The 23,610-nt window shown below is 34.9% G+C and overlaps 1 protein-coding gene across 4 annotated transcripts in view; it reads left to right on the top strand.

The window, feature by feature from the left end:
• Positions 1 to 23,610, top strand: part of DACH1 (dachshund family transcription factor 1) — a 366,682-nt gene that overhangs the window by 174,561 nt on the left and 168,511 nt on the right. For all 4 annotated transcript variants that reach the window (XM_075046090.1, XM_075046091.1, XM_075046093.1 and 1 more), the window contains exon 3: positions 15,969 to 16,130. In XM_075046090.1, coding sequence (XP_074902191.1) covers positions 15,969 to 16,130 — 162 coding nt within the window. The remainder of the gene's footprint in view (positions 1 to 15,968; positions 16,131 to 23,610) is intronic.

Below are 23,610 nucleotides of genomic sequence, written 5' to 3' on the forward strand. Positions count from 1 at the left end.
CAATATTATATTTAAATTTGAATGTTAAGTGTTTATTCTGACCCACTTATGGTCTAATGCCTAATGTCAGCAGCTTCTGAACTACAAATTCAAATAGCTCTCTCTACTCTTTATATTAATTTTTAGAGCTACACAGGAGCATACCACGTAACTAAACACAGGTTCAATAGTTATTATCAGAATTGGTTTATTTGGTAGAATTTTCTTTTTTAATATAATTCAGTAGAAAATTCAAACATCCTTAAGGCACTTCACTTTGAAACTACAAGGTTGCTGAAAATAAAGTTTGAGTATTGGTAAAAATATACTCATCTCACCAAAATATATTTTGGACATTTTATCATATTATTTTAGATTTTTTCCAATATTCATCTTATTTCAGTAAGTTAAGAATGCATAGGAAGACTGAAGGTGCAAATAATAATAATAATTATAACAATGACAACAAAAATAAAGAAGATACTGTTTCCAAATGCATGTGATAGGGGTGCAATCAGTGCAGAAATGATACAAGAGGGATAGCGTATACTAGAACTGCAAGATACATATTATATTATTAGCCCCTCCTCACACACATTAGAGACACATAGATACATAGTATATTTTTTTTTTTTTTAAATAAACAAGAAAACCCATAGACCAGATTAGGTACATACAAGATATTTCATGTTTTAGGAATTAGCAGTTACACTTCATGGCCTCACCTCTCACTTACCCCAGCCAGAACTGCCTGTATTTGCTAACCGTGACCCACAAAATTAATCTCAATTTCTTTCTTATCTAGGGCTGTTGAGGATAGCATGTGCTGTTTAATGATATTTATTTGTTCACGGTTCCAAAATACATCTACAGATGATACCATGGAAACTAAAACAAATATATTGAATTTTAATTACTTGTAGCTGTATTTTAACAGTTTGAAATACAAATAATTCTATATTGAAAAACCTCTGCTTTAAGAGAATATTGATCCTGCCCTGAAGTCTATGTGTGGCTCCTAGTGAAGCTCTCAGAAAATGGAAAGATACCTGCATATTTCAGTTAGTTACTAGTATCTCAAAGAAGATACTCTTTGGGTGTTAGTGTGTAGTCTGCAGTTACTTGACGTGCTTGGAACAATTCATTTGAACAAATAAAAATACACAGTTTTGACTTAAACTTAATTAGAGAGTTTCTATAGTTGTCAGATATTATCCATAAAGGTATTTTAGAGGAACAAACTCTGTGCCAGGATTGACTGAACCAATCAGTTTGGAAAAACACATCAACAGCTGAAGAGGCTGTTGTTCGCATAAGGCTTTAATGCATCAAATTATGCTAGATGGACCTTTGCATGAGATTTTTCCCCAACTTTAATACTTCTCTGTTTAAAACAAACATTAACTTTCTCCTTTTTGTGTGTGCACACTCCATTTTGGATTAGAAACAAAGTTGAGAATGGTGCTTTTATGAAATATGTTCTTAACTCTAAATGAATGTAGAGATAAAGAATGATGTATTTTCCTACTGTATTCTTGAACAGGTAACCTGTTGTAAGAGTTCTGAAATATACACCTGTTTTTTCCTGTCTGTAAAGGATGGAAAGATTATTAGATAATCGTATTGTTCTTCTTTCTATTCAGGCCATTTTTTTAAATGTTTGATCGCTTTATGGTACAATTAGATTAGAAGTATATTTTTTTTAATCCTTAATATCCTGTTTTTCAGAATACGACTTCCTTTACAGTCAACAAAAAAATAACTAGTCACATTTTACAAACATAAGGTAAAATCATTATATTCCCTCTTGTGATTGTCAGTGATTTAGAAAGAGTACATTTCACATTTAACTAGTTCAGGTAGTAACAGAAGGATGGGCATTTTTTGAAATTCAATTTTAATGAAGCCCTAAGTAGCTTTCAGGAAATGAAGATTTTTTGACAAATCAACATATATTAAGAGGGTTTTTTAATCTTTTTTTGAGAATTGCTAAACCCTTGATCTTACTCCCTCCCTGCTTCAGAATTTCAATTGACCATAAACTAAATTAGATTTCAAATTAGTAAAAACCCTTGTATCTGTTAAATTGATGTTTTTACCAAAAAAACTCCAGCTAAACTAATGAAAATCCTAAATGTTTATTTCCTATTCATCAGTGCTTCCTGGGCTTAAAAGTGTATTGTGACCTTTTAAGCTGCATGTTTCACTTAGCATAGTTCCTTTGTGGATTTTTACTCATGTACACTTTACATTGAACTGCTGCCCTCACTTCTTAGGCAAGTTTAGTTTGCAATTTATGGACTTTGTTTTACGTTATAGATTTAGAACCAGGGCTGATAACAATATTAATGCGTGCTTGGCACTTTCTTTTTATTTTCATAGCTTTGTACAACTCTTGGCTGATTTATATTAGTAATCCTTTTGTAAGGTAAGGAAGTATTATCTCCATCTAATAGGTAGATGGGAATAAAATTAAAATGTAGATGACATACCTGATACCTTCTGGTAATATCAAAATTAAAATTCAAGAGCTCTAATTTCTTCTGTTCTTTTGTTTGAACAATCATATTTTTAACTAAAAGGGTGAACTACTTCAAAACTCATTCAGATATTATTCAGATATTTTCTTTCAGCATCTCTTTTCAGATTCTTTTTGCTACCCACTAAGAATTTCTATGGAAGCGATGCTCAGCACATGTGGTTAAGCAGAGGACTTGTAGGTGTGGGGTAATGATCTGTTTGGATTTAATTTACAAGTAACTGAAGATAAATCATAAGAAAATGGCAGACAGGAGAATCAGACAGGCCATCAGCTGTCTAACCAAGTGACTGACCTAGGGGCATCTCTAAAGCTGCCAAAATAACTGTTTATAGAATCTGTCAAAAAGCCATATCCTACTGCTAGAAAAAATACCTTCCATAATTTTGCATCTGGGCCTTTTGTATGAACACACAGGATGCGAAAAAAAGTAAATACATGGTGAAGTGTTTTGTGCTAATGACATTCTGCAGATATTATTGTTTCTGTTAACATTTGTGTGAAACACTTGATGCTAGTGAAGGACTGATTTGGAGAGAGAGGCCACAAAGGTAGGAGCTTTGAATTGGACTAAAGTTTAATGTTTGTTGCTTATATGGTAGCTTGAAATAAAAATGTTGGTTAAAATATCTCTTTGCTAAAAGGTAAGATTGAGGTGAGCTGATGCTGCAACTGGATGCAAAATATATTTGATCCTATTGACAAAGTTGATATTTCATAGAATCATAGAATGGTTTGGGTTGGAAGGGACCTTTAAAGGTCATCTAGTCCATCCTTTCTGCCATAGGCAGGCACATCTTTCAGTAGATCAAGTTGCTCAAAGCGCTTTTCAACCTGAACTTGAACATTTGGCCCTAGTGATGGGGCATGCACAGCCTTCTATGGGTAAACTGTTCCAGTGTCTCACCACCCTCATCGTAAAAAATTTCTTCCTTATATCCAATCTAAAATGACCCTCTTTCAGTTTAAATTCACTACCCCTTATTTTGTTACTACAGGCCCTGGTAAAAAGCCTCTCTCCATCCTTCTTATAAACCTCCTTTGTATATTGAAAGTCGCAATAAAGTCTCCCTGGAGCCTCCTCTTCTCCAGGCTGAACAACCCCAACTGTCTCAGCCTTTCTTCATCCATCCCTCAGATCATTTTCATGGTCCTCCTCTGGACCTGCTCTGACAGGTCCATGTCTTTGTTGTACTGCGGGCCCCAGAGCTGGATGTTGTACTCCAGGTGGGATCTCAGAAGAGAGGAGTAGAGGGGGGAGAATCACCTTCCTCAACCTGCTGGCCATGCTTCTTTTTATGCAGCCCAGGATACAATTGGCTTTCTGGCAATCTGTTAGTTTGGTGTAGAAATGGCAACAGAATATTCATTTAGGAGATTGGAAGCATGAATCCATGCAAAATTCCTGTGTATCATGAACATTGTAGGAGGCAATCTTTTTTCCATGCACTGAAGCCATTTTATAACTCATTCTGTATTTCATGCTCTTTCATACGAGGAATATCCATCTCTTATGCTTGAATGGGAGCAGTTTCCAACGAAAGTGGAACGTTTCACTAAATTTCACTAAAGTTTTCCTACAATGCAAGCTTTCTTACAACAAACATGAAAACAGAAGAAACCTACTTGTAAATATTTTTCTTCAAAAGTGTGGTGAGTTGAGACAATGCTGTAGTGCCACTTTTGAAGTGTGTTTTCTGTAGTTGAGAAGGACAGGGTGTCAACAGCAAAGAGAAAAATGTAAATACAAATGCATGTACAGTCTGCAGATTTGATTGTGGTACTACATTGTGCATATATGAATGTCTCCATAGATGATATGGCATCTTTATTAAATATTGTTGCTGGAAGGACAGAATTGTGTTGATTCATCTACCTTTATTATGTGAAACCTCACTGTATACCACCTATTGGTTAGAATGCATCTTAGATAAAACACCATTCTCTTGTGGCCTGTTATTGCCATTGAAAATCTGTTCTGATAGATGGAGGAACTACTCTTTTTCAAGCTTGGCAGAGAAATATAGCATGTGACTAATATATCCAATTAAAGAACAGAAGAAACAAAGAGAATGCTAGAAATGTCTCATAAACTTCTTGAACCACTGGCAGAAAAAATTTCCTTAATTTTTTGGGCTGTAAGTGCATCACAAAATTAAATTCAACACTAGCTCTGCCTGCTTTTAAAAAGTAATTCCTGTGTTTCCAAAACTGAGCATATGTTTTAACGTGTCTTAACTAGTGATTAAGAACCCAATTTTAAAGAAACTCTGCAATGCAGTGTTCTGAATTGCAACAAACCCAGTCATTTCGCCTTGTTTCCTCTCAAGCTTAGGCATGCCAAACAAGCTTGGAGTTCTGTACATCGGCAGTCCATGTGGCACATTTCAGAGCTCATGTGTTCTTCACTTCACTTTAGAGTGGCCACTCTTTGGGCTGTGTAGCAACAAATGCTGTAAATTATAATCAATAGTTTAGACCTGAAATCTTATTAGCTACCTGTATGACTTCCAAAGTGACTTCAAATCAACATAAGTATCAAATCATTAGAATGTGCATGGTCTTCTGATTTCTAGGATAAAGTAATACCAAAACTCCTGTTCCGTTTTCCAAACGATGCATACAGAAAATTTTAGTCTAGAAGTTACAACACTGAAGACTAGTAATGTCTAGAAAATAACAAAGAAATGCACATATACTACTTATCAGAAACAGGCTATGCATATTTTTATTTGAAAAATTAAAGACATTCTCTCCATGTGCTTCATCTCCAGTGTTGATACTCTCATTGCTAATCTCTATTGAAATTGCATCTTGCAGTTGGTTGGAAGTTAGATTACTCGTGGTTGGCATAAAAAAGTGAGTTGTTATCTAGATGCTAATTAACTTTTTGTCAATTATTTTTATCATTCATTTTGTGCTAAACATGCAGTCCATCTTGCCAGTCTGAATGTCAGAGAAGTCTAAAACTTGGAATTTAGAAATTATAAGAAAGAAGGTCATAACCCAGAGGAATGAGAAATTATAAAACACGTGTCCCATCCCAGTCTTGTGCAAGTGTTTACAAGGTGGAGGAAAGTGATTTCCAGTAAGAGATAGATTTGTGAAAATCCTACTCTATTGATAGCCTGTTCATTAATGGCTTGAGAAAAGATTAATTATCTGTCTGCTGCAAATTATAATCTAGTTCTCCCTACAAAATGTGGAATCTGTGGAATACTGTTATATTTTGTCTATTGATTGATGCCACCAACTTGAGAGGAGCATGGTAACATAAAATTTTGTCTTCTACAAAGTGTTATTAGCAATGTACATATAATGTCTCATTTATACATGATATCATGAGGATTTCTTGGGGTTCTGCCAAAGACAATCTTGGGACCCCCTTAGGCTTGCATATTTAGTGAGCTTTGAATATTTGTCTGTAATGAGGTAGACAGTGATACCAGTCACCTGTTGGCTTCAAAGATTATACCTTTTGAAAGCATGTGTGCTTACGTATGTAAATCTGAATTTACAAATGGCTGGTTTTTTTCATAATATAGACTGCAATTACATTGATATGATAGGGACTGTAGAAAAGTTACTGCATGTTTGTTTTCATATTATAACCAAATACAATAATTATGTATGCATTATAAATACCACATTTTTCCCTTTAACGTTCTTAACAGTCTTCAGATATTTACTTTTTGAGTACCAGGCAATTCTGAGGTACAAAACAAAAGTATTCAGAAATGTGACTCTCTGATAACACTGTGGGCTTGAGAGAACTCCCTTGATTTGGGGTGATAATTTGGTGTTGCTTTGACTGAGCGCTGGGACAAGACACAAGTGCACATCATCCCACTGTTGTGCCATGGTTTGTATTGGAAATAGAATCGGGTGCCTTCAAATGTAAGAAGCCACCAGAATACGATTTGTCTAGTGTGTTGGTCAGCTCTCAGGGTGCTGCCCATGGGATTTAGTGTCCTGTTACCTGGTGCAACAAGTAGAACATATAGGTGAGAGAGGGCTGTCTGTAAGAATTGACTGCCTTTTAATCTGAAAGCAGGACTACACAGTGTTCCCCGTAAGTTGTTATCACAGCTACTTTGTACAGTATCACAATCCTGCATCACAGTACAATACTCTGCTATCACTGTGCTGTAATAGTACATTTAGCCCCATGCCTTGCCTCTGGCGCAGCGTAATGCATAATGGATCTGATGAAACTTAAAAAAGAAAAGAAAAAAAAAGGAAAAAAGAGCCCCAAAGCCACAGTGCAGCTCTTGAAGTTACAACACTTCAAGTGAATAGGGGGATGGAGGAGGAGAGCAGACTCTCCTGACCCTTTCAGGTGAATTCTTTATATTTTAAACCGTGAAAATTCTCTTACCCAACTTTCTGTGTTAAAACAATGGTATATATGCCTTGAGCTAACCAGTGGATTTCTGGGATTTTTTTCCAGCATTATATTGACTTCTGTCATTATAATGCTTGGTGCAACCTGCTTTGCACACTGCCAATACAAAGAGGCAACCAGAGAATATTACAGAATTTGTCAGTATATATTGTAACATGAACGTTTCTGATTTCTTTTTTTTTTTGGGGGGGGGAAACAATATCTACTTTAAAGCTAAATATGACAGAACAGAATCAAAATTGTTCTTTGAAGATATTTTAATTTTTATTTATGCATCTAGCATATTCTTATGCTGTTAATGAATAATCCTATGAAAACTTTGTTTAAAATATTTTGAAATAGTAAGTTTATATTTTAAAGGTCTACTGAAGATACACTAATGAGCAGCTATGATAATATTTCATCTTAGGCAGAGAAGGCAATTGTTTGCGGCTAAAGCCCTGTATTCCTTTCCTTCTCTTTTCATGAGTAGGAATAATGCTGTTTTCATTTTTTGGGGAAGGCAGGAGCCTAAAATAAGTCTGTAGCTGACTATTCTTTTCCACTGAAAGTACAAATCTAATCTTTCATTCTTTGTGCAAAAACGTTCCTTTGGGACAAAGCCATAAAGGCCACAAAGGCTTTGATACCACATTGAGTAAATATCAGTAAGCTGTTTCTTCAGTATGTGGACCCAGTGCAGAGAACAGGTTCCTCTGCGGGCACTTCCATCCCATCAGAAGGGTATAAAAGCTAAAACTGCACGGCTGCAGTCCACAGATTTTATACTGAACTTGTTCTGATGCCACGAATACTTACACACATGGCTAAGTTAAATTTCACACACATGATTAGGCATTTGGACTACAGTGGGTCTATTGGAAAGAATTTGGCAATTCTGTTTGCAAGACTGAGCTCAGAAGTTGCAGGGAGACGTACTTCCACAGGGCCATCAGGCAACCTCGACAGTGTTTAGATATTAGTTTAATCAAAGAACTGTGTGCCATTACCCCAGGATCTGTGTCAAGCTGTGGATTAGGTTTATAAAAAAAACTACAAAAGCTCCTGCTGGTTGAAAGATTATGAGTATTTAGCTACATTACTGCCATTACAGGCATGAACACATTCTTTCAGTATTTTGGAATTGTAGCAGTGTTACAATTAATTAATTGTGTCCGTCTAGTTATAAATTAGACTAACGTTAAAGGCTAAGCTTTTATTAAGTACTACTGATTTTCTTACTGTTTTTGACTGTATAACTTAAACTGAAATACCTTTCTCTAAACTGAACTCAAACAATATGTCAATAAAAGACATTGTAGTTAGTCAAATCTAAGAATATTAAATCAAGAAAATTCGTGGAACACCAATAACTACCAGTAACTGTCATTATGTTAAACCTTTTAATTTCTCGTAACAGCAAGAATAGTATTGTGAGAACATGAGATAATACACACAAAAAGAAGAAAGGAACTTCTGTTTGCAAAAAGTGCAGGGAAGTTGTTCCCATAATAAGTCATTCTATTAAACAAGAGCCATTATTGCACTCTAGCAATGCAAATGTAAAACAGAAAGTCTGTTAGGAACCAAGCATCTTTGTTAGCATAATATATTGTTAGTATATATATTTTCCCTTCCCACATTTTTTTTTTTTAACTGCATGCTATTTGGTTAAAGAGATTGTGGATCAAGATTCAACACTTAAGGAAAAGTATTTTTTATATTGTTCAAAGCTGACCTCTGCTTTTAAAAAGGCTTGATCTGCACTTTTTCATCTGTTTAGAAGCATACATTTTTGGTTAAGAAATTGAAGACAATCTCTTTGTCTTTTTCCTAAGCTGGGGAGGTTGAGATAAAAAAGAATGCCTGCTTTAAAAGTCACACATGGCTGTAATTTAAGATTTTTTTTTTACCTCATTGTCCATAACAGTTGAAAGAAACCTTCAATGAAAGTTTATTAACTAGGCCAATGCCTGAGGCAATAAAGGTTCATTTATTACCAGTTTCTTGGCTGTTTTTCTTCTTCTATTTTTCCGTTAAACTCATAGCGTAAGATAATACTTCACAAAATTAAACCTTTGACCTTCTGTGGAGTTAAGTCGCCTTTGATTAGATAAAGTAACAATTTATGGTCCAGCATGAGGTTGCACATGAAATGAATAATGCAACAGACTGAATGAGAACTGAGAATCTATTGCTTTTGAAAAGATGACTGTTGTTTAAGAAAGAATGTTCTCTCTTAATTGTATTGTAGTGATGCTGTATGCATTCCAGTAGGATTTTAAACTGTTGCTGAAAAGCACAATATAGCAAGGCAGTTATGCAGTATACATTGTTTAGTTCTCTCACAATCGCATCAAGCCAATAATAAATTCACAGATTACAAAACCCCGTTAAGCTATAACAGTAATTTGTTGTGGTATTTGAAATGCACTTTATGATTTCACTTTTTACTCTTCAGTACAAAGGAATAAATCCACAATAAAGAATAACTTCATGGAATGTAAGTCCATCAGTTCCATACATGGTAAATATTAGTGATAAAATAATTACATTTACGCATTTTTTTTGCAGCATCATTGAACCTGCCAGTAGTTCTCATTCAAGAAATACACTCTTTAAGTTTTATCAGCTTTTAACAAAACAAATCAAGAGGACGCTACTTCTCTCTAGTCAATGTTTTATTTCTACAACTGTGTTATTAATTGACGGGACACATTGTAAGTAAAAAGATTTTTAGATTAGAAGATTGCTGTGGAAATTTAGCTCTTTTGCTTGTTTATTTTAAGTGTAATACCCAGACCTCAAAATTCATATTGCAATTTAGGAGTAGTTACAGGAAAAAGGTCTGATTAGTGTGATGAACAACAGATGGTTTGAGCCTCACATACAGTCGTTTTCTCCCAGTGCAAGACTGGCAATTTCATTTTAGTTGCACCAGTCTAAACCAGATCACATGGCTGAATTTTTCTAAGTATTCCTTCTTTAACAATATTTAAAGTGCAGTTAGTTACTTCACTTTTATTTACATGACTCCTTCAATAATAGTCCTTTTAAAGATGTTAAGAAATGATCTGGATGAGCAGTTTATGCTGAACCACACAAGCTGAGCAGGAAAATACAGCTAGAAGGGCCAGACAAGAATGTCTTGATTATCCCAAAATAACAGGTAATGAAATTTTTAGGGTATACCAGTATTGTTGTATTGGATCAATCCAGGCAGATTAACAGAAATAAGGCTTCTGAATAACTGTGATATTCCAGGCCTACATTATACATAAAGAATGCTACTAATGAAACTCAGTATATTTTAGCAGAACATTATGGTGTAGTCTGAAGTTCCCCTTTCTGCAATCCACTCTATGTAATCAGACCTCTGTCCTCCTGCAGATTGCTTTCCCCTTCTTGTTTTATGTATCACACTATATAAAACACCCATTAGATCAGAGACTAAGGTTAGGATCCTATTTCATTTGAAATAACTGGGCAGCAGCATAATAAGCTACCAAAAACTTGTACCTGAACTGCTGAAACCCGTGAAACCACTGCAATAATCAGCAGTGATCGGGGTCAAGTCCTAGGAGGTAACCCTGCCTTTCTTTCTCGGGCAGAGTTTTTCAGATTTTAGTAAGAATTTCACCCAAGAAAGAACCTCAGTATAAAAACTGGAATTAAGTCAAGAAAAGACATGAATTATTTTCAAGTCAGTACCACTGAAATAAAATATAAGAAAAAGGATTAAGCATTAATTTGAAATAATGAAAGGAGTACTTTCAGAATTTAGATGAAATCTGGACCTCCTCCCACACAATAAATAAAGCGTTTCTGTAGAATGAAGTTTCCAGCAAATAAATTGAATTAAATGTAACACACTGCTGACAGTTGGGTTTTGATTTTCTACCGGTTCTGTGATGGCAAAGGTAAGGTACCTTGAAAATTTTCTCAAAGTAATAAAGAAAGATGTGAAAATATGTGTATATATTATTGGATTTTTTATGTACCTATAAATATATATAAGATATATGTAAAGGAAGGTAATGGTTATATGAAGGAAGTTATTAATTATTTATTGGAATAACTATTAGGAATGATAATTACTAGTAGAAATAGTTATGAGAAGGAAGTTAAAAGTGAATTAAGATCAATTACTTAAATAACTGTAAGTTGTCCCAGGACCGAGTTTAGGCATAAAATTCACAAGTGTGTATTCTGAGGCATACTTAAGGATGAAAAAGTTACACTCATCGTTCTTTTTCTTTTTTCCTTCAGTAATGGGATGTGTTGTAAGCTGCTCATGCCATCAAAACTGGAAGTTTTAAGAGCTCTCTCCTAAGGCAGGGAATAATATTTGTTGGAAGGCAGAAACCCTGGATGTGATTTAGTGCCCACCAGTAATTCGTACACATTTTGAAAATCTGTCATGATATATGACAGCTCTCTCGGGCATTTTGCTTTTAAAACAGAATTGTTTTCTGAAGATGGTATGGTTTTTGTCATTGTTTTCCATTTCATTCACTCATTTTTCAGCATTAAAGACCACACATACTGGGCATACTTCTGGTCTCATTCTCACCCACGAAATTCTGACTTCAGCAGAGTTGCATGGGTGTAAATTAGACTAGAACTTGGCAGGAGAAAGCTTATGATTATATTTGGCAGAGGCAGCAGGCTGCAACTTTATTAACATAATTAACAGCTACAAACACACCCAACAGGCCAAAGTAATCTAGTGACAGAAGAGAGAAGGTCTTTGTAGGAAAGGATCATTCACGCTTTCTTTTGGTGTTCTGCTTCTTGTTCCTGAGTTCCTACTAAGGCTTGGAGAGCTTTCAGTTGAGCTGTAATTCAAATTCATCTGGCTCCTACAAGACACCTTGAACAGACTTTTGCTGATGAGTCTATAGGAACTGTCAGCAATACGGAGATTACTTCAGAAGCGTGATGGTTGAATTGAACTTTACTTTCTGATGTTTTGCTTTTTGAATTAAATTGTTGGACAAGATTAATTGCACGCAGTAAGAGATTTAAATGAATAGCTTCATAAAGCATTAAAGTTCTAAGTATGTCACATGGGAAAAAAGCTGTAAGGTTTAAATGAATAAATGTATTTAATGCATAAAATGTCTAGGCTAATTTTTTAATTCCTTTACTAACATCTTTTATTGAAAAACCATACTTTATTCATCCATCTTAGTTATACTGCTGTGGTTGTGGTAATTTAATATTCCTGTTCTTCGCTAATCTTCTGGTTCAACAGAAGTAAACAATAGGTTTCATAAATTAAAAATACGCTCTTCAGAACATGCTTCTAAAGATAAAAAACAAGGCTGTAAACATTTATGACTGAAACAAACTAGATTGTTCAAATACTGCCATGATGTATCATGTATATCAATATGGCACTGATATCAGTTAGAATGCAAACAAGGTTTTAAATGATGTGCCCCTTCATTTCAGCTGGAGAATCCGCTTTACACCATCTGCCTATCAGATGGTTAGGAACCAGGACTGCGTATTAATGCCACATGTTCGATTTTCTTTCCTCTTGTAATGGTTAGATTCATATTGCTAATAGCTGTGCATGAGCACTGTCAATGAAATTTGTGTGACGATGGAGTGATGAGATATTTATAAAGCTGCCTGTCTCACTGCATAATCAGCAGGAAGAATGCCAGACATAAACAACTATCAATTTCAGAATATTAATGACAACTACTATTAACTTTAATCCATTGAATATTTTGGCCTGGATACTTTTTAACTGTTCTAATAAATATTTGTAAAGAATAAAAAATATCTAAGTGGCTCTTCCTTCCTAAGTGTGATCCTTATTATTTCTTCCATTTCAGTTGCCTTTATAGATGACTTCTGGTTATCTCATTTTTGAAGATAAAATTTCTGTAATGAAAAGTGTGCACCTTGGAAATTCCTTGGCTACTTGTAAGAGTAAAGTGATATTAAATAATGTTTAGGTCAAAAGGCTTTCTTGAACAACCAATCAAACAAAAAAATCCCATGTATTTACCTAAGTATATACCCATACCTGAACTTTAAAGTTTGGAAATTTAAAATACACATATAGATATACATATAGCAGCTTATTAACCTCCTCTGTTTATATTATATTTGGCTGCCTTTGCTAATGGGATAAGTGAGATAAGTTGGGCTCTGTGCTAGAGAGAAGGTGTTGTCTTGTACCTTACCACAATATACCACAGTGCACCAGTGATTATAATGCAAGGGGCTCTAGTAAATGGCTCGGGATCTTCCTTGCTGCTTGCTTTGCTCTATCATGACAGTCTAGTGATAGCAGTAAAGCAGAAACTGTGCTGTAGGCTGGAATTGCTGTGAGGAATGGCATTAACCTATAATTTTGAGGATTATTACTTGCTTGCATTTCCCCCACCCCTTACACTGGTGCTTATACGAGACACACATTTCAGATTTGTATATAAATTAATTGCTGTACAGTAAAGTAATCATTTCAATTGCTTATGTGGTTGTATGAAAGAAGGAATGAAATTAGAAGTTTAATTTCTGCTTTTTTTAAGTTATCACTTGTTATCAGAAGCATTATCTTGAGAAAATCGCAGTAAAGAACCAAGCAATCTGTATTTTAGTTTTCCAGTCCCTATCCAAAGGTATGACTTCCTCTGGAGAGAAGCATTATATCTTGCTTTGGAGAGAGCACCAAAGCATGCTTTTTTGCAAATTTTGTAGCAAAAGAGAGTTTGTATTTTAGCGGTTCTGCAACCAGGTCATTACCCTAGTGAGACGTAATATTTACAGGTGGGCTCGCAAGTCCTGTGTCCAGTGTCTGTTTAATGAGGTATTTACTCTTAATACTTGGAAGTACTTAAGAACTGCTGGTCTGGAAGTGGAGTCACAGCCAAAGATTTGAGGCCTGCTGTTGTATTCATTGGTTATATTGTATTTGAATATTCCTCTGAAGGATTGTTCTTTAAAGATGCTAGTTTTAGCTTGTCAGTGATGTATATAAAAAAAGGAAGTATAGGTTATTGTATTGTTTAATGAACACAGGATGCAAACCAAAGTTCAGAGGTGCACCATCCCTTTTTCTGTGGCCTAATTTAGGGACTGTAACCAAATTTGTATAATGTATAACTTCATATCCTTCCTCTAAGTTAAAAATATCATTGGAAGCGATCCATGTTATTGTCAATACCTTCTTAAGATCAGAACATGCACAATTTGTAATTGTAGCAGAAGCTAAAATAAAATTAAACCCTCGTATTTATCCACCTTCTGATTTGATTTTTGGCTTTTGGTACATCTTTGTCTACCTGAAATAGCAGTTTACTAAGTAATATTGTTCTGCCTATGCAGAATGTAATTATCACATACTTGGTAATTCTCGTTGCACTTGGAGGTGTTAGAAGTCAGCCTGTGAGGAGTGTTGGGAGGCTGGAACTGTTTGCTAATCTTTATGCGGTCATGCAAAGAAATAAAGGAAAGCAACCTTGAGTCAAGCCATAATATATTCAAAGGCACCTCTTAACGCCACCTCATTGTTTTCCTGATGTCCATTCACCTTCTGCCTTCCCCCCCACTGGATTTTGCCTCCTGTCCCTCCCCATGGCTAGCCAAAAACATGGCAAGAGTGAACGCATTTGCCATTTAAGGAGGCAAAGGGGACAACAAGAGGCCCTTGGAAGCAGTGGTAATAGCAATATTTACCTCAGCAGCCTGGGATTATTTGCTTATTTGGTCTTTCCTGCTAAATTGCACTCCTCCTATGCTGGGCAGCAGCCTTAGCCCGCTGGAATAGTAAGTTGTGGAGTTAATTCCTCTTGAGATCCATAAGACACTTCACACCTCTCAGAGTAGCTGAAAATCAGACAAGCAGACACCTTTAAAGTAGTTACACTGAGTTTTTTCAAACCTTCTCGATGGTCAGGGTAAGAATGTTGATTCAAAATGACTAAGGGTATGTTCTCCTCTTGTGGCATCACAGACTGAGGCCTGAGATTGTGTCATTGAATAAAACTTAGCTGGTTTAATGCCTTCTCTTTAATTTCTTACGTTTAATTCTCTTTAATTTCCATCTTTCCCCCCTGGATCAATCGTGTGGGGTAGACAGCTCTTGTGAAGTTTTGACACTGACTTCTCTCTGCTACCACCCAGGCTGCGGCAAAGGGATCTGATGGGTAGCAGCACAGTTTGGGGACCGCAGAAGAATTATCCTGCCTCAGGGAAGAGGGCAAAAACTTAATGCTTGTGACTTTGATTAAAAGCTGTATCTAATTTTGAGTTTTGAAGCTATTACTGGACCATTTCTCTAATTGCTTTTGACAAAGAGAAGTTTTCTCATTTTTGTAGAACATTCTTGTAAATGGCTAGATGGCAGAAATTTGGTTTGGTAGGAAGAGCACTTGGATTGCCTGAAGGTGGCTTTGGGATTAGGATCTAATGTGTTTAGTAATTCCTCTTCTCATTGATAAATACCTTAATGACTTGAAGTCTGGGGAAAACAAAAAAAGTATTTTACTGATGTTCTGCATTACTAACCTTTCTTCTAAGAACGCTTCCTAAAATGACCACATCTCCTTGCTGTTATGTGTGAAATGAGAAATAAATGTCTTGAGTTTTTTCATCTGTTACTCATAAATAGAAATTATATACCTGTTTTTTCTGTTTTCTTTAGCATGTCAAACATTTGAGATCTAAAGGGTTTTGTTTTCTGAAATACAGTTATGTACATGTTCACCTGTTCATAGCCAGACACTTTAGACACCAATTCGAAGCTAAGTTAGATTTCTGAAAGTGTATTTGTAGTTGCACTTAGTTATGATTGTATTATGACTGCAGTTACTGGATACCAAGTTAAGATTTAGGTGGATATATAGGAGTAACTATCTAAATATGATGTGAAACACTTTTCTACATTTGAAGCTGATAGTTTTCAAATCTAACGAGGAATAATATTCTGCAATGTTCTCTGTTCGTTATGTAGCAAGCATGAAGGAAGAGTAAGAGTCTTAGTCCCTACAATAATGAAGAATCATAGAAAAATGTATATTAAATTTTGTTCATACTTCTTTGCAGGCCTGACAGCAGCAGCTGCAGCAGCAGCAGCTGCCACCAATGCCGCCATAGCAGAAGCAATGAAAGTGAAAAAAATTAAATTGGAAGCTATGTCCAACTATCATGCAAATAATAACCAGCATGGAGCAGACTCTGAAAATGGAGATCTGAATTCAAGTGTTGGTAAGTCTGAGACACAGCATTATTGTATGTCCATAATGCTCTGATATTTTATTAAAATGGTCATCCTTCTGGACTTCCTTCTGAAGTCCTTGATTTGGTGTAAAAAGTTGCATATTTGTTTTCCTTTTCTTACTGTGTTTAGTTTTATTTTGCATCTGACCTTTACACCAGCATTCAGTGTTGTTGTTACTATTACAAAAACATTCTTTCCTTTGCAGGTTACTTTTGCAGACTCCAGTTAATATTTTCCATGAAAGAAAGTGGTTTGATTGCTTAGAGTTCATTTTTCAAAGTACAGGTGGGGTGACAGATGATGGTGTCAAAGTGAAATTTAACAATGTCTCCTGCTCAGTGTGCTGGGTATCGACTTTAGGTAATTCAGAACACAAGCTTGAAAGCAAAATATTTCATACTTTCATGTGCCCTGTGACAAAAGGAAAACATACATACACAATAAATTATTGCCATGCTCTGCAGTTCCTATCATATTTTATTTTAATAAACACATTCTTAAAATGTAGTTAACAGGTTTTTCCATTTCTTAAGCAGCCATCAGCAACTCTTGTTCTTTCTCAAAAAAGAATTGTTTTGGTATACTTTATTCATTTGTTTGGACAATTTGTTTTGCTAAAGCATACTTCAAAGCTGGAATAACTTTTTGTTGTTGTTGATTAAATCTTTAATCATCTGTGTGTGTCTGCTGTAAAATGTTTTGTTATGCCATTTCATTGTATTGGCTCCTTTTATCATGTTGAGACGGTATTAACTCAGCACAGAAATTCAATGACAAAGAGGTGCGTTCAGAAGACTGCAGGCAAGATTGGTGTATATTGGAATAAAATGGCTTAAGATAGGGATTTTTTTGTTTGTTTTTATTTTGGCTCTTTGGTTTAGTTTTGTTTATTTTTTAGCTTTTCGTCTCCTAAATACATTTGAAATGAGTCTTAGAGAGTTATGTACTAGCCTTAACATAAATAAATATGTGTTTGTGAACAGCATTTCTGTACAGTTCAGTAGGCATCGGTAGGCTATTATTTAGAAATAATGTGAATTGCAGTTCAAAGAACCGGTTCACCTAGGCACATGCTATTTTAAATAACAATATGTATGCATTACTGCATAAGGAGATGACCAGATTTTTGTTCTCCTTTTAAAGAAAGGCTTAAAAAAATCCCTCTGTGATGGCAAAGAAAATAGTCTTATATGAGTGTGTTAGTACTCAGATACCAACATGTGCAGTCACTAGAGTATTAGTGGAAAGACAGTCCTCTTGGAGAGAACAAGAGGGGTTAGAGAGCAGGTGTTTTTGAAATCTGGGAGGAGGAGATAGGTACAAATGAAGTGGAAGGACCAAGTGGCCCCTAACATACAGGAAGAAAAGTGAAGTAATGAGAAAGAGTGAAAAGTTTAAGTGTAAACTGGGAGGATAAAGAGTCTGTACTAGAACTAGAAGCTAGTTTAGATTTGAATTTCAGACTTAGATGAATGCATTATGTGAAATAAATTGTCAAATATTGGATTATGGAACTATTATTCTGCTGGGCAGTTCCAGTGACAAACCACTTGTGCATCCATGGAAATGGAAAAGTTAACAGGCAATCAACATGTAAACCACATGAAGTATTAGTAGGAGAGTGGATGGAAGGAATATCTGAATTTTAATTGAATAAAAAAGAAAAAATCTATTTTAAAATCATTGTTTGAGACATAATTTAGGTAGCTAATCTGCTTTTACACAGTTTAATAATTCTCCCTGTTTAAGAAAATATAATCTAGCTATTTTAGTAGTGCAAAGTTAGTGAAGCAAGATTATTTATTGTCATTGTCAAAATTTCCTCTCAGCCCCTTAACTTACTTGTTAACTTCAGTTAGTTTCCTGATTTAATTGAATAAAGAATTGAATTAATTTTGTTCAGAAAAAAATGGCTCTTCTGAGTAGAGTGAATAGCATTCCAGTTGTCTCCATTCCATGAGGAATGGTTCTGGAAATACAGTGTGCTTGTCTGTGCATCCAGTCTTGAGCTATACTCTTCCTAAGGAGGTTTTCTCAAAAATAGTTTGCATTTATTTGTTTCTTTCATAGCGAACCCTACCTAGTGTCCAGTGTCAGTTATGCCTATGGAATCAGAGAAGTGATTCCTACTGCTACTACCCTACTGCCAGGGTATTATTAGGTTCATTCAGAGTTAAGCCTCTATTTATTAGTTGCATTTTTGAAAATTAGCATATTGTATTATCTTGACAAGAACTCGTATTTCAAAGGTGTTGCTTTGTAGTAGGTGTGTGCTTTTTTTCCCCCTGCATTTTTTTCAGATGTTTATTTATGTCTTTTCAAATAAATATTATCAAGTCCATATACCATTAATGTTTTAAATTATGGCTTGTTAGGCATGAATTTGAAATACTACATTACTGAGTGTTGACAGGAAGAAGGAATAAAACAAAGGAAAATAACCTTATTTTGGTTTATATTTTAAATTATGTTATGTGCCTGACCAAACTGAAAATGAACAAACAAACTAAGCAACCAGGCTAAAAGCTTAACTGATAGATCTTAGCCCAAATGTAACAGGCATTATGGTATATTAGTGTACATGCATTGATTATATCATGTTCTTAGGCTGTTGCAATGCCTATGTAAAAGAAGATAAATAAAATATGGGCTCTTGAGTTGAATTGTCAGGTTTACTTCTGAATTGCCTTGCTTTTTGGTTTTAATCAGTTGCTTAATATGAATTATAGGAAGTCGTTTTTATAGATGAGCATTGTATAATTAATTATACAGAGCACTCCACAAATTTATTAACTTGGTCCTTTGAAGCAATGGCCAAAACGTTAGTGAGTGAAGGGAGTTAAAGGAAGCCAATGATACTAATAAGTAATTATTTTATATCCCTCAGTTTTGTGTGGTAACCTTGACCTTGCATCCTCCCACCAGAATTATCATTTTAGAAGGGGGAAAAAAAAAGGAAAAAAAAAAGAAATTACAGAGGAATCAGGGTGAGGTATTAGCACACTGAGTAAAATATATGGCTGCAACGCCTTTCTCCCCCATCCACAATCAATTGGATTCTTTTAGTTTAATATTTACTTGCTAAGATGAGATGCTAGTCTGCATGGTGATAAACAGTCTGCTACTGGCATCTGAAGGTGACCTGTCAGTTCATATGGACAAATCTCCTGCTTACTGAAATGTACAAAATAAATCATTAAAGCAGGCAGGTGCTCATTCCCAGATTTAAATCACCATAGATTTATGATTTGAATTAATGCTTCATTTGGTCATAGAAATAGATGCTGAGACAAATGATATGCAGCGGTTGGGGCTTCCATACTGTAGCCATCCTAATATTGATTACTGAGATGTCTTTGCAATCTCTTGTTTATATCAAGTACTGTCTTGTGACAGCTTGGCTGATATGAGCTACATTGCAGATAAGAAGGAAAAATGTCCTGGGTTCTTTTTAGTGGCAATTCTACATACAACATGCAGGATAGATAAATAATTGGTTTTTTGTTTAAAAAATGAATTCTGTATGGCAGCAAACAAAAAGAAGATTATGCTGTGTGTTGGGTTTTTTTTTAATTTAATTGCAGAATTAAAAGAACGACACTGACAAGGTCAAACTTTAAGTTTCATTGAAGAGGTTCTACTTGTCATATTAACATCTTAGGATGATGTTAGGATCAGTTACATATGTACCATATAATGCTCTGCAGCAATGGGTAGGTAGAGCAACTCAGTTATATCCTTGCTGCTTAAGTTCTTACTACCCTGCTATCATACTTCTTTAACCTGCAGCTGCAGAAGATACAAGCCTTTGAAAATAAATATGTTTAAAGCTATTTCTGTGAGCTAGGCTTTGCTATCTGTAACTTGGTAGGAAGTGAAGAACAGTCCATATACTTTGCTTCCCGAACATTTTATGTAGTGAAAACACTATGCGTACACTTTAGGGAATACTCAAAGGATTTGTAAAGACCTTTGCCACTTGCTATAATCTGACTCATAATACTTGTAAACAACTATCAACAATAGTAAATTACTTGCTTAGTAGGAAATGAGTTCATATCTATTCAAAATGTGATCTCAAAACAGATGTCCCAAGAAAATGTCATTGTTTAAACTACATTCATACAAAAAAAAAATGCTATTATTTCTTTAAGGAAGTGAAGCAATCATGAAGACTTTGGTGCTCTCAGTTTCTAAACACAGTTAGGAAATACAAGGCAACATTTTACACTTGGCTAGCACGTTAATCCATAAACAACCACAAAATGTGTTGAAAATTAAGAGGTTTTCCTGGCATGTTATGTTTCCTATTCATCCGCATTACCTTGCAATATTTAAAATTATGAGACAAACACAAGGTTTCCTGTGATCTGTTGTTCAAAAGTAACGGTTGTTTGCATACTATTATTCTTTTTTTTTTCATCCAGAATCAGAGATAAAATTATTTAGGTGAAATTATTTTTCTCCAGTGACCTTGCCCAATAATAGAACAGTACAAAATGCGGTCATTTCCTTTTTCTAAACACACGTGTCTATTTTGAAGGAAAGAATTACTTTTATGGTTTCAGGAAAAAGTCTTGGAGACCTTGAAAAAGCAAATAAAAGGAAACAGAGAATGCAGGCCACTGAGCACAGCTCTGCAGTTGCACATCTGATTCTCTGCCTTGGCAATGTTAATGAACCTCAAATCCTCCCTATAATTAGATGAGGGAATTGCTTATATTTTCAAACAGATGATGCTGCTATAATGAAACGATTGACAGGGAACTTAAGAGTGTCTACAGTAGTCATTTGGTTTCCGGGTTTCGTTGTTTTTTTTTTCTTCTCCCCCCACCTTTTTTTTTTTTTTTTAAAGTGTAAAAGAAGATTGGCTGTAGATACAGGTCCTGGGAGAGGTAGTAATTTACACAGAATGCTATGACAGGTGTCTTTGTATAGCATGGAAATAAAATGGAAGAGAGAGGAATGATGGGCAGGTACGGCAATTTTTTGGGAGGGGGTGTCCTGTGCTTATTCTGCTTGGGTTCTTTAAAAGGGGCCGAGACTCAAGAGATGGATCCGGATTGAGTGCACAGCTGTAACTGCTGATGAGCTAATTGCTCCTTATCTCTCAGCCCCATTCATCTTCATTTTTTACCAATTACTGAGAATTATCTGTGTTCTCAGTTGGATATGAGAGTTAATCCTTTTTGGTTAAGCTGGCAGTACTGTGAGCAGATTCCAAATCATAGGGTGAAAAAGCCAGAGCAAGCTTGTTCTCAAACTCTCTCCAGTTCAATGACAGTATCACTAGTTCATAAGAATTTTTCTATTGTTTAACAGATTAAACACTGGTTTGTTTTGTTTTTTTTTTACTTTAGTACTTTTATTAATATGTATTTTTCTCTTAGCATAAACTGAATGTGTATATTCCTAGGTGGATAGATGTGCTCCATTTCTAAAAAAAAATTCACTTACAAAAATGAAAATAAGATAAACAATAACTTCAGACCAGAAAGATTATTTGCAGTATTTCAGTGTTTAATGTATGATACATAACACTTCTTTTAATGACAAGACTGTGCATGCAACTTTGACATCATGGGACACAAGATGAATGCTTGTCAGTGTCATATATCTACTTTTGTAAACTTCTTTGAGAACTGTGGATGAAAAGTGTTGTCTAGGTGCTAGCAAAGGCATAATCATACAGCCTTAAGGATAAATGTGTTATGTTGAGCACATCGTATATCAAGCTAAAGGAATGCTTTCATAAAACTGTGCTTTGGGAACGCACAGAATACCAGAAACTAATTATTTGGTTATAATCAGGTCACTAAACTTTGTTTTGGAATTTTACTTCTCTTCATGATGGCATGGGAAAAAACATCTTGAATTTCATAGCTAAAATGTAATGTTAGTCTATCAACCAAGAATATAATTTCTCTGGATCTGTTTCACTAGCCTTTAATTGTGATGATTGTTAAATTTGCTAAACAAGGCAATGAATTGGATATTATGATCTGAACACCAGTTAGTAAATTAAGGGAATTATTAGCAAAGAAGCAGCATTTCATGTTGGACCGTCAGTTGTGTCATAACAATGAGTCCCTCATCTAGGTTAAATCCTCACTGTGGGATTCATTGGAACAAACTTAGACATTAGCATCTGAGTTAGTCACCTTAGACTCAACAGACAGAAATAGGCAATTGTAGGGGTCAACCATCTCATCCTAAATTAGATGGCAAAAGTAGGTCAGAGAAATTGTACCTTACAAGTGCTTAGTTGTGCGACTACTGAGTTGTAGTTATGTAAAAAAAGTTAAATGAATGAATCTGACTCTCAATGCATGCAGTTAATATTTTCTGGAATAAGATTTGAAGGAGTTAACAGGTCTTTTCTGAGACAGTGCTACAGTAATGGCAAAATAGTGCCTGAGACACAGTGAAATGGAAAAGAAAAAAAAATAAAAATGACTCTACTCTTCAGAAACAGCAGGTGAGAAGTTTAGGTATTCACCCAGAAAACTATTTAGTTATAAATACACTCACAAGTTTGTTCTCATTGTCTAGGTATATTGCTTATGAAAAGAGTGATTTTTTTACCTACGTGAGACATGCTGAGAGAACAGGCTTCTAAAACTGCAGAAGCAAAAGCTTCCTGTGTGACATTAGTGCTCTGGGCCTGCTATGAAGCTGTATCAAGTTCCTGGAAAAATCTAAATGATTAAGTCTGTCTTGTCAACAAGATAAAAAAAAAAAGGCTATTTATAGTGATTGATCACATTTACTTTATTTCCTGTTCCATGCAAGATAATCCTAATTGGATAAATAGTTGGATAATTTAATCTTCAACGTGATTTTTTTTCAAAATACATGCTTTATTGTTATTGCCATTTTCCTTTTTAGTAGTGCCTTGTATGAAAATAATGCAATTGTTAAGCTTTTATTCAGTTTTGGTTTTTGTTATTTGTTATTGGCAGTAAATATACTTAAAACATGATACTGTGGATGTGCTATATTAAGAAATATAAGCTTAATACACACCTTATTTTGCTAAGTAGTTGTGATAGTCTATAGGATCGTCTTTCATAAATATTAATGAGATGCTACATTTTTAAAAGAAAACACTAAACCTTATGATTATTAGTTCCATTTTAGAAAATAATGTCTATGGTGGAATGCGTGACAAATGAACATATCTCTCACATGCGAATTGAATTATCATCATGAAAGTATGTGTCTACTATGTTATAGACATGTAAATATGCTATATTATGCATCAAAAATATTTTCTGTATAGTCATATAGACATTGAAGAAATACAGAATTCGTGTTTTCATTCATATATAGCACAAAGGACCAAAAAAAGCTTATTTCGTTTCTGGAACAGAATTTAAAAAGTGCATCCTTTTCTTACTTTGGTGTGTCTGTTGCAGAATGATGTGAACTAGGCAACATCTCATTTTGGCTTTAAAGGTAACTTGA

Source organism: Buteo buteo, chromosome 14, assembly GCF_964188355.1.
Source record: "Buteo buteo chromosome 14, bButBut1.hap1.1, whole genome shotgun sequence".
Lineage (NCBI taxonomy): Eukaryota > Metazoa > Chordata > Aves > Accipitriformes > Accipitridae > Buteo > Buteo buteo.